The sequence below is a fragment of the Dryobates pubescens genome, chromosome 41 (genome assembly GCF_014839835.1).
Source record: "Dryobates pubescens isolate bDryPub1 chromosome 41, bDryPub1.pri, whole genome shotgun sequence".
NCBI lineage: Eukaryota > Metazoa > Chordata > Aves > Piciformes > Picidae > Dryobates > Dryobates pubescens.
The window spans coordinates 540,957-555,714 of NC_071652.1; the positions used below are offsets into that span (position 1 = coordinate 540,957).

Below are 14,758 nucleotides of genomic sequence, written 5' to 3' on the forward strand. Positions count from 1 at the left end.
GCTCTGTGCCTGGAGGAGGAGGTGGCAGTGCCAAGCCCCTGCTCCAGCCTGCTTCCAGGCACCATCATCTTCCACATGTGGCAAGTGCCACCCCTAGAGTCATGGAATTGTTTTGGTTGGATGAGATCTCTAAGCTCACCCAGGCCAACCCTCAGCCCAACCCCCCCAACCCCACCAGGGCCACCAAAGCCTGGCCCCAGCTGCCATGGCCACAGGGTTCTGGAACCCCTCCAGGGCTGGGGACTCCACCACCTCCCTGGGCAGCCTGGGCCAGGCCCTGACCACTCTTGCAGGGCAGAAATTGCTCCTCATGGCCACCCTGAACCTCCTCTGGGGCACCTTGAGGCCGTTTCCTCTTGCCCTGTCCCTTGGGAGCAGAGCCCAAGCCCCTCCTGGCTGACCTCTGTGCTGCCCACTCCCACAGGCTCCATGGCCAACACCTCCCTGCCGCCCTGGGCAGTCCCTCAGGCACTGGGGGGTCCCAGTGACAGCAGCCAGGCTTGGTGCAGGCCTCTAAGACCCAAAGGGTGCTGCCAGGGTCCCCCCCAGCAGCCTGTCCCAGCTGCAGGGGAAGGTCCAAGCCGGAGCCCCACAGCCCTCCCTGGGCAGGCAGTGTGGGAGCTGAGCTCACATGGGAGAGCTGCAGGCAGCCTCGGAAGTGAGGCACTGGGGAGGCATCGATCAGCTGGGGTGAGTGAGTCAGGGCAAGTGGGCAGAAGGAGGACACTTGGGGCAGTAAATAAAACCATCACCATTCCTCTGGGTGCCTCACTTCCCACCAGGGCAAACTGGGCAGGCTATAAAAGTCGGTGGAGCTCTCCCAGAGCTCCATTCGCTGCTCCCTGTGGATCTCCCTCAGAGCCAGCCAGGGTGAGTCCTGTCCTCTGCTGCCAGCTGGGAGCCCTTCTGCTGCCTTGGCTGAAGGACATCTGCTGGGGGGGGGGGGGTGGCTTGCAGGGCAGGGAGGCTGCTTGGGTGGACTGAGCTCTCCTCAGGAGATCATCCACGGTGCTGGAGCCCTGAGCTTCACCAGCAGAGAGGTGGGGATGGAGGAGCTGTGGGGGAGAGGACCTCAGCTGGTGGTTGATCTCCTTCAGTCTGAGACCTTCTGCTAGCACAGAGCTCCAGGTGTGGCTGGGAGCCGAGGGGCACAAAGTGCTCAGGAGAAGTCAGGCAGTTAGAAAGTTCCTTGACACTGGAGACTTGTGGCCACTGTCCTTGAGCTCTGCAAGGGTCCTCTGGCCTGGGGAAGTTCTGCTGCTGGCCGTGGCTGCTCCTCAGGATGCTGCAAACCTCTCTTGCAGGGTCCCTGCTCAGAGATGTGCTCCAGACAGAGCGCCGGAGGCTGCCATGGGAGCTCCTCCCAGTCCAGTGGATGCCACAGCAGCTGCTGCTGCTGCCATGGGGGCAGCTCCTCCAGCTACCAGGCCCAGGGCTCCTCCTGCTGTGGGGGCTCAGGGGGCTCCAGCTCAGGCAAGATCATCATCAGCTCGGGTGGAGGAGGAGGAGGCTCCTGCTGCGGTGGGAGCTCCTCTGGCTACGGCATGGGAGGAGGCTACAGCGGTGGAGGATCAGCCCAGAAGATCATCATCAGCTCTGGGGGAGGAGGAGGAGGAGGAGGAGGAGGCTCCTCAGGCTGCTGTGGTGGAGGATCCAGCGGGGGATCTTCAGGAGGGAAGATCATCATCGGAGGAGGAGGTGGAGGAGGCTCCTCAGGCTGCTGCGGTGGAGGATCCAGTGGGGGATCCTCAAAGGGCATGATGGGAGGTGGATCCTCAGGCTATGGCATGGGAGGGGGATCCAGTGGTGGATCTTCAGGAACAAAGATCATCATTGGAGGTGGAGGTGGAGGTGGAGGAGGCTCCTCAGGCTATGGCATGGGAGGGGGATCCAGTGGAGGCTCTTCAAAGGGCATGATGGGAGGAGGAGGTGGTGGTGGAGGCTCCTCTGGATGCTGCATGGGAGGAGGATCCAGTGGTGGATCTTCAAAGGGCATGATGGGAGGAGGAGGTGGTGGTGGAGGAGGCTCTGGATGCTGCATGGGAGGGGGATCCAGTGGTGGATCTTCAGGAACAAAGATCATCATTGGAGGTGGAGGTGGAGGTGGTGGTGGAGGAGGCTCCTCAGGCTATGGCATGGGAGGGGGATCCAGTGGTGGATCTTCAAAGGGCATGATGGGAGGAGGAGGTGGTGGTGGAGGCTCCTCTGGATGCTGCATGGGAGGAGGATCCAGTGGTGGATCTTCAGGAACAAAGATCATCATTGGAGGTGGAGGCGGTGGAGGATCCTCTGGCTATGGCATGGGAGGGGGATACAGTGGAGGCTCTTCAAAGAGCATGATGGGAGGTGGAGGTGGTGGAGGAGGCTCTGGATGCTGCATGGGAGGGGGATCCAGTGGTGGATCTTCAGGAACAAAGATCATCATTGGAGGTGGAGGTGGTGGTGGAGGAGGCTCCTCAGGCTATGGCATGGGAGGGGGATCCAGTGGAGGCTCTTCAAAGAGCATGATGGGAGGGGGAGGTGGTGGAGGAGGCTACTCTGGCTGCTGCAGTGGGGGCTCCTCAGGCTATGGGATGGGAGGAGGATATGGTGGTGGCAGTGGAGGGTCTGGCCAGAAGATCATCATCAGCTCTGGTGGTGGTGGAGGAGGAGGCTCCTCAGGCTGCTGCATGGGAGGAGGGTCCGGTGGGGGCTCCTCGGGAGGCAAGATCATCATGGGAGGTGGAGGTGGTGGTGGAGGCTCCTCTGGCTGCTGCAGTGGAGGATCCAGTGGTGGTTCCTCAGGCCACACCATCATCATCAGCTCTGGTGGGGGTGGGGGAGGCTCCACGCAGCAGAAGTGTCCCATCGTGGTTCCCAGCATGGGGTCCCACCAGAGCAAGCAGCCCTGCAGCTGGCCCTGCAGCCAACAGAAGTAACTGCCAGGGGCAGCTCCAGCTCTCAGCAGGACCAGCCCTGCCCTGCCCTGCTCTCCTCAGCCTGCCTGCTCCACCCCAGCATGGCCTCTGGCCTGCTGCTGCCCTGCTGCTGCCTCCCTGTGCTGAGATCCCCTGGATGGAAATAAAGATTTGTGTGTGCAGAAAGAGTGAGGCTGAGAGTCTGCTTCTGTGGAACCCCAGGATGGGGTGGGGTGGAGAAGCCCTCAGAGATCCTCCAGTCCAACCATTCCCTAACTCCACCAAGGCTGGGGCTCAGCCATGGCCCTCAGCACCACAGCTCTGCCTCCCTGAAACCCCTCCAGGGATGGGCATTCAGCCACCTCCCTGGGCAGCCTGGGCCAGGCCTTGAGAACCCTTTCAGTGAAGAAATTTCTTCTCATGTCCAACCCAAACCTCCCCTGGGGCAACCTGAGGCCATTTCCTCTTGCCCTGTCCCCTGTTCCTTGGGAGAAGAGCCCAACCCCCACCTGGCTCCTGCCTCCTCTCAGGGAGCTGGAGAGAGCCAGAAGGTCTCCCCTCAGCCTCCTCTTCTCCAGGCTGAATATCGGAAAGCATGCACGGACTCCCTTGTTGGTGAGGCAGGAATCGTTTATTGGTACAGAACAAGCAGCTTATATAGGAAAAATCAAGCAGGGTAAGCAATTCCCTGACATTCTTGCACCACTGCTGCTAATTGAGTTTTCTCCTTTGATATGCAGCTGTCCATTGTTATCTTCATCCCATATCAGGTTGATCTTCTCCAGCATGGAGGCAAGTGTCCTCCTGTCTCGCACTTCAGGTTGTTTACCACGGTCAGCTCTTCTTTATCATCAAGCCATCCTTCCAGTATCAGTGTCCTGTTGTTCTTTCTTGTCCTGAAACCTTCCATTGATACTTTCTGCTTTCCTACAACTCCCCATTTTTATATTGTTTAAAACAGCAGCCATCACTTGTGTCCTGACCATCCTTGTATTCCTAAAAGCTATTATTACAAGTACCATTAACACTACAATTACAATACCAATCACTACAAGGATTCCACCTATAACCCACACTCGTAGATTCAGACCTGAGAACCAATTTTTTGGATTCAGCCAGCTAAGCTCTTTGTTCAGTGCTTGCCATGTTGAATCAATCCGCACCTGTTGTATATTTGCTAATTGCAGTTCCAGCTGATGCTTCAATGTTTGGACATTATATTTCAAGGAGCTATCAAAGGCCCCTTGTAAGTGTGATCTTACTGACTTCCAATCATGCTGAGAGTCATTCCAAGACAAGGATGTTACACACATGTCCTTCTTATGATATTCCCAATCACACTGCAGCATCATATGGGTCTGCAAGGCAGCTTGTTGGTCTCCTAACCAAACAACACTGGCCTCAAGTGCATATAACCTTGCCATTATTTCCTCATCTATAGCTTCCTGCATCTGCAAATCATTTGTCACATTGGTTAATAAAGTTCTCACTGTGTCCGCAGTTTGTATGCCCTTTGTCAGAGCTGTAACTGAAGCAGCAGCAGATGCTAATATTATCACAGCTGATATTATAGCAAAAATTAACCATCCCACAAATCTTTTTGCCCTTTTTCTAGAATCTTTTAGTCCCTGGTCTAATAGCCTGATAACATGGTCCAATCCATTCTCACTCTCCCATCCTCTTGTCATGTTCACGGGAATCCAGACCTCTGCCCTTCTTCGGAAGGGAATAATCATGCTCTGCTGATCAATGTCTTTATCAATAATACAAGTCTTAAAAGTAATATTGCTACAACTAAGATGATATATGCTTGATTCGTTATAGATTATACAATCAATACCTATTCCTAATACATATGGGTGGGTAGTACACACAGTAGCAAAGGAACTACGTAGTACACGTTCTACTAAAATGCCTTTACATGAGAGGTCTTTTATATTGTAACAAGGCAAGTCCTTCTGACGATACATCAAGGAATCTTCAGCATTAGAGTTTAAATGAGAAACACAACCTCAAAACATACAAAACTGGTACTGCCAGGTTCCACACACACATCCTTTTTTTTTTTTTTTTTTTTTTTTTTTTTTTTTTTTTTTTTTTTTTTTTTTTTTTTTAAATAATTCCACCTGGATCCTTTTACACATTTTTGGTGAGCTGCTGGATCACGCTTCACCCCCCGCTCACCACTTAGGGGAGAAGCCCTTAGCTGCTCTGGGAGGCACACCACTCCCCTCACCTAATGGTCCTACCAAGAGGGGAGCGGTGAGCTCAGCCCTCTCCTTGGGCTCTCGCCAGCAACTCACAATCACTTCTAATTGCCTTGTGGATAGCCCATCTATCGCTTCTGTTAGAATACCTTTCTTCTGACCCACTAGGAGACAAAGGGGGGATTCAAAATGATGTTTCAGTTCTCTTAGGATACCATATGACAGAGACCGATACACGGGAACAGTCCCACCTCCTGGTCTGTTTTCCACCACTCCTGGCATCGCACACATCTGTAACATTTCTGTATTTATAAAACCCTTATCATCTTTATCCGTTAAAACATCAGAAATTGAAATTTGCAATCGTGTAGCTACACTTGGAACATGTTCATTAATCAACAATTCATTAGACATTTTAACACCATCCTGTACATTGCCTCCTTGATAAAGCATCCCGTTACCCCTCACCCCCATATTACTCATAGTAGCGGCAGGAGGTACACAAACACCTCCATAAGGTGGCGGAGGGGTAGACAAAGCCCCCGCCTGCTGGGGAATAGGAACCGAATGAGGCTGAGGGTAAAATCCTGCTGGAAAAGGAAAGGGATAGGGAACAGAGTTAACAACTTCATTAGTGGTATTTAAGGGAAGAGAGGAAGATAAACTTGGTGCTGTGGGTTGGAAAAGTGGCTGGTTTGGTTTGCCGAGCGGTTCTTGAGTAGCGGAGCTGTCGGGATCAAAAGAAATTAGTTTTTCATCAGTTACTTGAGTTGGTGGTTTTAACTTTGCATCTGGTTTTCTTTGTTTCTTCTGCTCCGGTTGAGGATTTGCTCCTTCTGCAGCTGCTACAGCTGCCTTAAGCGGAGGTACCTGTGGATATAAACCTGGCTCCTTTTCTGTATCGGTGGAGCCCTGATCGAAAGGATCATCCAGCTCTGGGTCTGACTCAGAGCTGCTGTCCGCGTATTTTGCACTTGCATCAGGCAATGTCTTAGACTTCTTAAGGGGCACGTCAAACGGCCTCTTTCGCTGTTGAACTAGGAGCTTTTGTGACCGTGCTCTCATTGACGGGTCATCAGTGCCTATTCTTTCCTCCCCCGTGTGCCCTGCAGCCAGACCGCTTGTTTCTGCCTGTGTTTTGTTGTTTGTAGGAAGCTCATCCTGCTTCTGAGGGCCCGCATGGGTAATGGGAGTGTTTAGAGTCCCCGAGGGTGAAGTGCTGTTGGATTTACTCATTAGCGTGGTCAGCGCTAGCCATAGTATGCGCCACGTTATTAAAATGTCCGGTGAAAAATCATTCCCGGATTTTTGTGCTTCTGAGAGGGTCTCTCCAACCCTGTTCCACTCTGTTAATTCGTATGTCCCTGATTCAGGATACCAGGGGCAATTGCGATTTATCCACAGCAACAGAAGGGTAAGTTTTTGAGAGCTCAGTCTGTACCCTTGCTCTTTGATAATTCGCATAAGCACATCATGGTGCAATTGCTGTGATCTCGTGGCTCCTTGGCCCATATTCTTCCCCGGCCGCAGTCCCCGTACCTGACCTGCAGTGTAGGGGATGGACGCGTCGTCTGCTCACTTCTCCCGTTCGGCTCACTGGGGGTGCAATCCGAGGATGAGTCTGAAGAAAGATCTCACTGAAATTCCCGATACGGGCGCCATTTTATCGGAAAGCATGCACGGACTCCCTTGTTGGTGAGGCAGGAATCGTTTATTGGTACAGAACAAGCAGCTTATATAGGAAAAATCAAGCAGGGTAAGCAATTCCCTGACATTCTTGCACCACTGCTGCTAATTGAGTTTTCTCCTTTGATATGCAGCTGTCCATTGTTATCTTCATCCCATATCAGGTTGATCTTCTCCAGCATGGAGGCAAGTGTCCTCCTGTCTCGCACTTCAGGTTGTTTACCACGGTCAGCTCTTCTTTATCATCAAGCCATCCTTCCAGTATCAGTGTCCTGTTGTTCTTTCTTGTCCTGAAACCTTCCATTGATACTTTCTGCTTTCCTACAGCTGAACACCCCCAGCTCCCCCAGCCCTGCTCTCCAGACCCTTCCCCAGCTCTGTTGCCTCTCTCTGGCCCTGCTCCAGCCCTCAATGTCCTTCTGGGAGCGAGGAGCCCAAACCCAATCCCTGTTTGCTATCCCAATGTGAATCACTCATCAAGAGCCTCCTGCTGCTCCTCAGCCATGGTGCTGGAACTGCTGCTTGGGAGCAGAATTGGTGCTCAGCAGCTGCCCATTGTCCCTCTTGCACTCAGTGTCCACCAGGGCTGCTGCTCTGCCCTGGGCCAGAGCTCTCCTTGGTCTCCTCTTCCCAGGGGAAGTTTCCCTGCAGGGATCTGCAGTGTGGACAGCAGCAGGAGGTCCTCACTGGCTCCTGTGCTGGACCCACGCAGGGAGGGATGCAGTGGTGGCCATCAGGAGGCCAGATCCTCACTGAAGGAGCAGGAGGCAGAAGGGGAAAGGTCCTCTGAAGTGCAGCTGTGTCTCCATGGTCTCCATTTCCCTGTGGCTACCACAAGGAAGCCTTCAGCAGGAGCTGTGCTGGAAGCTCCTTTGGCTGCAGCAGGATTTGCAGCAGGTCCCACAGCAGCTCTCTGGGCTCAGGGGAAGCTGCTGAGCAAAAGGCTTGGCAGGACCTGGCCAAGGTTTCTCTCCCTCTCATAGCAATCCAAGGCCTCATCCTCTGAGGACTCTGCAGTGGTGACACTGGAAGGGAAGGTCCCCTGCCAGGTCTTCCCTGGGGGTGGCTGTGCTGCAGGACAGCCAAGAGCCCACACAGAGCAGCAGGAAACAGGCAGCAGGGCCCAGGCCTGGGGCAGCCTCCACCATGAAGCCTTTTGCTTCCACTTTGCCTTAACCCAGCACAGGAATCAGAGCTGCTCTGTGCCTGGAGGAGGAGGTGGCAGTGCCAAGCCCCTGCTCCAGCCTGCTTCCAGGCACCATCATCTTCCATGTGTGGCAGGTGCCACCCCCAGAGTCATGGAACTGTTTTGGTTGGAAGAGATCTCTAAGGTCATCCAGGCCAACCCCCAACCCAACCCCCCAACCCCACCCTGGCCACCAAACCCTGGCCCCAGCTGCCATGGCCACAGGGTTCTGGAACCCCTCCAGAGCTGGGGACTCCACCACCTCCCTGAGCAGCCTGGGCCAGGCCCTGACCACTCTTGCAGGGCAGAAATTGTTCCTCATGGCCACCCTGAACCCTCCCTGGCACAGTTCCAGGCCATTTCCTCTCCTGCTATCACCTGAGCCTGGGGAGCAGAGCCCAACCCCCCCTGGCTCCAGCCTCCTCTCAGGGAGCTGCAGAGAGCAGCACTGAGGTCTCCCTCAGCCTCCTCTTCTCCGCAGGTCTGTGAGCTGCAGGCTCAGCCCCTGCAGGGGCCCAGCCTCGAGGTCTGCCTCCCCCCAGCAGATCTGCCAGGAGCAGCTCTGAGCACCCACAGCCTGCCCTGGCTGCTGGGGAGCTCCCAGAGGTCTCCTTGTGCAAGTCCCCGGGGGTGAGGTGCAGGAAGGGATTAAGGTATTGCTGTGCTCAGCAGCACAACTCCCACACTGCAGGGGCGACAGCCAGCACCGCAGGGACACCTCAGCTGTCCCCTCGGAGCCGAGGCCACCAGAGGCAGCGCAGGGCAAGCCGAGGGAAGCCCCCAGCCCAGGTCGGGGGCGGCGGCGGTCCCGGGGCGGCGGCGGCAGCGCTGCGTGCGTGCCCCGCACGGTGCTCCCCGGGACAGGGCTGGGCGGCTCGGCCCTGCTGCAGCCCAATTAAGTTGTCCTCTGCTCAGCCTCCACAGGGTGGATGCCGCTGTCAGCCTCCAAGCACGCGTGGCGTGACAGGATGCAGCTGCTGCAAAACAGCAGCCAGCGCTGCAGGGACCCGGCTGCCGAAGGGTCACTGCAGCAGGGGACCTGCCCGGATGCCTCCGGGTGTGGGTGGCCAGGGAAGGAGAACCCTCAGCCAGTGGCTGCTGCAGAGGCAGAGGAAGTGTCTCACACCCCACAGGTCAAGGGCAGGGTGCCCCACGGCCTCCAGCTGCACTTCTGCAAGCAGAAAGGTTTCAGGGCTCTCCCCACTCCACCCTGGTGCTGGGGGCTTGGGCAAGCTGGAGCTGAGCACAGCCCTCCCTGCTCAGTCCAAGAGCAGAGTCCTCCCCTGGGCTCCTAACAGGGCTGGGAGCGATGAACCCCAGAGCTCTGCCGTCCTCCCAGGGCCATCTGCAGTGGGGCTGAGGAGCTCCAAAGCAGGGCACTGCCCCTGGCCTGTGGAGCTCATGGTTGCCCTTGCCAGGGGCTGGCCGTGGTCCTGCTTCCCACCCAGCTCCTCGTCTCGGCAGGCCTTGAGGAGAGCTCTTTGCCCAGAGCTGCTCAGTGCGGTGAGGATGCAGCCTGTGGGGCCACCTGCACCCAGCAGCCTCCATGGCTGCAGAGCACTTGGCAGCTGCCCCAGGGGTCTCAGGACACTGATTCTGGAGCTGTGTCTCCGTGGTGGGATCCAGGGCATGTGGGTGAGGATGTCCCTGCTGACTGCCGGGGAGTTGGAGTGGATGACCCTGGGAGGTCCCTTCCAACCCAATGCACTCTGTGATCCTGAATCCCTGGGGCTCCCCTCCAGCGCTGCCTTCACCCTCACCCTTCTCCAGCTCTCTCCATCCTCCACCCCTCCACTCTCTGAGCACCTGAGAAGCTTCAGCCTGGCAGCAGCCCACGGGGGACCCTTCCAGGCAGACCTCAGGGCCGGGTGCCGGAAGCAGCTCATTAGCAGGGCAGGTGGGAGCCGAAGGTGATGGATCCGTCCCCTTCCGATCACCCATGGGCTGCAAGTGAGTCAAGGCAGGAGGCAGCTCCACAAATCCCTCTGTCAGCATTCCTCAGGGTGTCTCACTTCCCCCAGGAGCTCTATAAAGGCTGCTGCACCCCAAGGCTCCTCACTCACCGCCGCAGCCTCGCAAGCGCTCCCAGCCCGCCCAAGGTAAGCCCAGCGACAGCAAGCTGCAGGAAGCCTTGGAGCCCCCAGAGGTGGTGGAGACTTCTTCTCTAGACACCTCCCAAGCCCTTCTGGGCCTGCTCTTGTGTGGCTTGTCCTGGGGGATGCAGCTTTGGGGGGGTGGGGGTTGGACTGGGGGGGAATCCCCAGAGGTCCCTTCCAAGCCCTGCCAGGCTGTGTGGAGAGGTGACTCCAGCAGAAGGGCTTTGAGCAGGGCTCAGAGGAGGGAACCACAGCAGCTCAGGATCAGGTGGGGGTCACCAAAGCCCAGGGTGGTGTGCAACAGAGCTGCTGGAGCTGCAGCAGGGACCTGGAGCTGATGGCCTAAGGGCACCCAAAGGTGGTCAAACAATCCACTGTGGGTCATGGAATCCTGGAGTGACTCAGCTTGGAAGGGACCTCAGAGGTCACCTTCCCCAAGCTCCTCAGCACCTGCAGGTCCAGAGGGATCTACAGCTGCTGTGTTCTTAAAGCTGGGCCATGGGGGGGGGGGGTGGGAAGGGGGCATTTCCTGGGTGCTCACACTCCAGTTCTGGGGTGCTGTGCAGGTTCAGCACCACCTCCAAAGAGCCTCTCCTGACAGAGCTGTTTCTTGCAGGGTCCCTGCTCAGAGATGTGCTCCAGACAGAGCTCCAGAGGCTGCCATGGGAGCTCCTCCCAGGCCAGTGGATGCCACAGCAGCAGCAGCTGCCATGGGGGCAGCTCCTCCAGCTACCAGGCCCAGGGCTCCTCCTGCTGTGGGGGCTCAGGGGGCTCCAGCTCAGGCAGGATCATCATCAGCTCGGGTGGAGGAGGAGGAGGCTCCTGCTGCGGTGGGAGCTCCTCTGGCTACGGCATGGGAGGAGGCTGCAGCGGTGGAGGATCAGCCCAGAAGATCATCATCAGCTCTGGGGGAGGAGGAGGAGGAGGCTCCTCAGGCTGCTGTGGTGGGGGATCCAGTGGGGGATCTTCAGGAGGGAAGATCATCATCGGAGGTGGAAGCAGTGGGGGATCCTCAGGCTGCTGCAGTGGAGGCTCCTCAGGCTATGGCATAGGAGGGGGATCCAGCTGTGGTGTGGGAGGAGGATCCTTTGGTGGATCTTCAGGATCAAAGAGCATCATTGGGGGTGGAAGCAGTGGGGGGTCCTCAGGCTGCTGTAGTGGAGGCTCCTCAGGCTATGGCATAGGAGGGGGATCCAGCTGTGGATCTTCAGGAGCAAAGATCATCGTTGGAGGTGGAAGCAGCGGAGGATCCTCAGGCTGCTGCAGCAGTGGATCCTCAGGCTATGGCATTGGAGGAGGATCCTTTGGTGGCTCTTCAGGATCAAAGAGCATCATTGGAGGTGGAAGCAGTGGAGGATCCTCAGGCTGCTGCAGTGGAGGCTCCTCAGGCTATGGCATAGGAGGAGGATCCAGCTGTGGCATTGGAGGAGGATCCAGCTGTGGCATTGGAGGAGGATCCTTTGGTGGATCTTCAGGATCAAAGAGCATCATTGGGGGTGGAAGCAGTGGAGGATCCTCAGGCTGCTGCAGTGGAGGCTCCTCAGGCTATGGCATAGGAGGGGGCTCCAGCTGTGGCATAGGAGGAGGATCCAGCAGTGGTTCTTCAGGATCAAAGAGCATCATTGTGGGTGGAGAGAGTGGAGGATCCTCAGGCTGCTGCAGTGGAGGCTCCTCAGGCTATGGCATAGGAGGAGGATCCAGCTGTGGCATTGGAGGAGGATCCAGTGGTGGATCTTCAGGAGGGAAGATCATCATTGGGGGTGGAAGCAGTGGAGGATCCTCAGGCTGCTGCAGTGGAGGCTCCTCAGGCTATGGCATAGGAGGAGGATCCAGCTGTGGCATTGGAGGAGGATCCAGTGGTGGATCTTCAGGAGGGAAGATCATCATTGGGGGTGGAAGCAGTGGAGGATCCTCAGGCTGCTGCAGTGGAGGCTCCTCAGGCTATGGCATAGGAGGGGGCTCCAGCTGTGGCATAGGAGGAGGATCCAGCGGTGGTTCTTCAGGATCAAAGAGCATCATTGTGGGTGGAGAGAGTGGAGGATCCTCAGGCTCCTGCAGTGGGGGCTCCTCAGGCTATGGCATGGGTGGGGGATGCAGTGGGGGCTCTTCAGGAGGCCAGATCATCATTGGAGGTGGGAGTGGTGGTGGAGGCTCCTCTGGCTGCTGCAGTGGAGGATCCAGTGGTGGTTCCTCAGGCCACACCATCATCATCAGCTCTGGTGGGGGTGGGGGAGGCTCCACGCAGCAGAAGTGTCCCATCGTGGTTCCCAGCATGGGGTCCCACCAGAGCAAGCAGCCCTGCAGCTGGCCCTACAGCCAGCAGAAGTAACTGCCAGGGGCAGCTCCAGCTCTCAGCAGGACCAGCCCTGCCTCACCCATGCCACCTTCTCCCTTCCAGCCCTGGCACTGCCTGTTTCTTCCCAGCTGCTCCCTTGCTGCTGGATCCCTGTGCTGGGGGGCTCCAGGGTTAACCTCCCTGTGAGCTCCTGCTGGTGGTGGGACGCTGTGAGAAGCTTCTGCTGCCCTTCCTGGCTAATAAAGCAAACAATTCAGCAAAGCTGCCTTTGGAGAGTTGCTCTTTCCTTGTGTTCTCCACCAGCATCCTCCCAGGAGTCTCCCTGGTGAGACATTTCACTCCCTCCCTGCAGAAGATGAGAGGCTCAGTGGAGCCTTCCTGGGGAGGCAGCTCTAAAGCCACCCAGAGTGTAACTGCAGGGAGTTTGCAGCTCCCTTTGTGGCACAGCAACAGCAGAGCCTAAAGCACCAAGCAGCCACAGCACCCAAACCCCTCTGGCACCTGTGCCAGGTGCAGCCCTCCCAGCTCATGGCTTTAGGTCCAGGATCTGATGACCTCCTTCTGTAACCCCCAGAACTTCATTTTCTGACCCCAAGGTGCCCCAGGGGAGGTTCAGGGTGGCCATGAGGAGCAATTTCTGCCCTGCAAGAGTGGTCAGGGCCTGGCCCAGGCTGCCCAGGGAGGTGGTGGAGTCCCCAGCCCTGGAGGGGTTCCAGAACCCTGTGGCCATGGCAGCTGGGGCCAGGCTTTGGCTGCCCAGGGAGGTGCTGGACTCATGGTTTGGTGACCAGAGTGGTGCTGAACTCATGGTTTGGTGACCAGAGTGGTGCTGAACTCATGGTTTGGTGGCCAGGGTGGTGCTGAACTCATAGTTTGGTAGCCCTGGTGGTGCTGGATTCATGGTTTGGTGGCCAGGGTGGTGCTGGACTCATGGTTTGGTGGCCAGGGTGGTGCTGGAGTCCATGATCTCCAAGGGCTTTTCCAGCCTTAATGATTCCATGACTCTGGATCAGCCTCTCTGCAGTCTCTGCTGCTCTTCCCAAGCCAGAGGAGGAGCACCTGATGTGAAATGTAGAAGCAAGAGGTCTGGAGGCACAGTCCCTGGTTGGAGGAGCAGCCCAGCCACGATGAGCCTCAGTGTTAGGACATTCACAGCCCCACAGCTCTCCTCAGGGTCCCTCAGCATCCTCAGAGCATCTCCAGCAGCCTTGCAAACCATCCAGACCAGCCTGAGATTGATTCCTGCTCTGGATGCAAAGCTGCCCCCAGACATCTGGTGAGATGCTGAAGGGCTCAGCACCCTGCCTGGCCACCAGATGCTCCCTGAGCAGCTGCCCTCACCTCTGCTGGGTCCCTGCTGCTCACACTCACACCTCCAGCAGTGCCACAGGGGCTGCCACATCCCCCAGCAGGGTCTGGTCACCACCACCCTCCCTCCCCCTGCCCCAGGCTCAGAGTCTCTGAGTCAGTGAACTGTTTGGGCTGGAGAAGCTCTCTGAGGTCACCCAGGCCAGCACCGACCCAGCACTGACCCAGCACCGACCCAGCACCACCAACCCCTGGCCCCGAGTGCCATGGCCACAGGGTTCTTGAACCCCTCCAGAGCTGGGGACTCCACCACCTCCCTGGGCAGCCTGGGCCAGAGGATCATTAAGGTTGGAGAAGCCCTCTGAGCTCATCCACCCCAACCCCACCATGCCCACAGGTTTCTTGACTACCTCCAGGGATGGGGGCTCCACCACCCCCCTGGGCAGCCTGGGCCAGGCCCTGACCACTCCTGCAGGGCAGAAATTGTTCCTCATGGCCAACCTGAACCTCCCCTGGGGCACCTCCAGGCTGGTCCTTCGGGCACTGCAGCCTATGGCAGGGAGCTGCAGGGAGCACTGAGGTCTCCCCTCAGCCTCCTCCTCCCCAGGCTGAACGCCCCCAGCTCCCTCCAGCCCTCCCACTGCCCATTCCCCCACGCCCACCCCACCTCCCCCAGCCTCCCCCGCCCCTGTCACCCCCTCGGGCTCCTCCGTAGCTGGGGGCAGGGCACAGGAATGGGCTCATTAGCAAGAAGTGGCAATTAGTGCCCCGCGCCCGGCAGGAGCGCAGCGAGGGGCAGATATCGATCAGCGCCGTGACTCAAAGCCTGGGATCGGCGCTGGGGAAACATCTCTCTGCGGTTCCTTCCTGTGTCTCACCTCCCAGCCATGCTCAGGGCCCTATAAAGCTGTCCCCGGCCTCCCCAGCTCCGCATTCCCCTCCTTCCCTCTCCTAAATGTGCTTCCAATGGCTGAAGAAGGTAAGTTGGATCCTCTCTGTGGCTTTATCCTTTCATCTCCGCGGGTCACAGCCTCAGCTGAGCTGTGCCCGCAGCTGCACCCACACTGCCTGAGCGCCCAGGG

At 57.5% G+C, this 14,758-nt stretch overlaps 2 protein-coding genes across 2 annotated transcripts; both read left to right on the forward strand.

The window, feature by feature from the left end:
* Positions 1-1,319: 1,319 nt before the first annotated feature.
* Positions 1,320-2,918, forward strand: LOC128899244 (uncharacterized). Its single transcript, XM_054177622.1, has 3 exons — positions 1,320-1,737; positions 1,780-1,893; positions 2,128-2,918. Exons 1-3 carry the CDS (start codon positions 1,320-1,322, stop codon positions 2,916-2,918), a joined length of 1,323 nt encoding a protein of 440 aa, XP_054033597.1.
* A 7,785-nt stretch (positions 2,919-10,703) lies between these two features.
* LOC128899247 (uncharacterized) lies at positions 10,704-12,401 on the forward strand. The gene is made up of 2 exons (XM_054177627.1): positions 10,704-10,833; positions 10,909-12,401. The coding sequence occupies exons 1-2, from the start codon at positions 10,704-10,706 to the stop codon at positions 12,399-12,401; spliced, it is 1,623 nt and encodes a 540-aa protein (XP_054033602.1).
* The last annotated feature ends 2,357 nt before the right edge of the window (positions 12,402-14,758 follow it).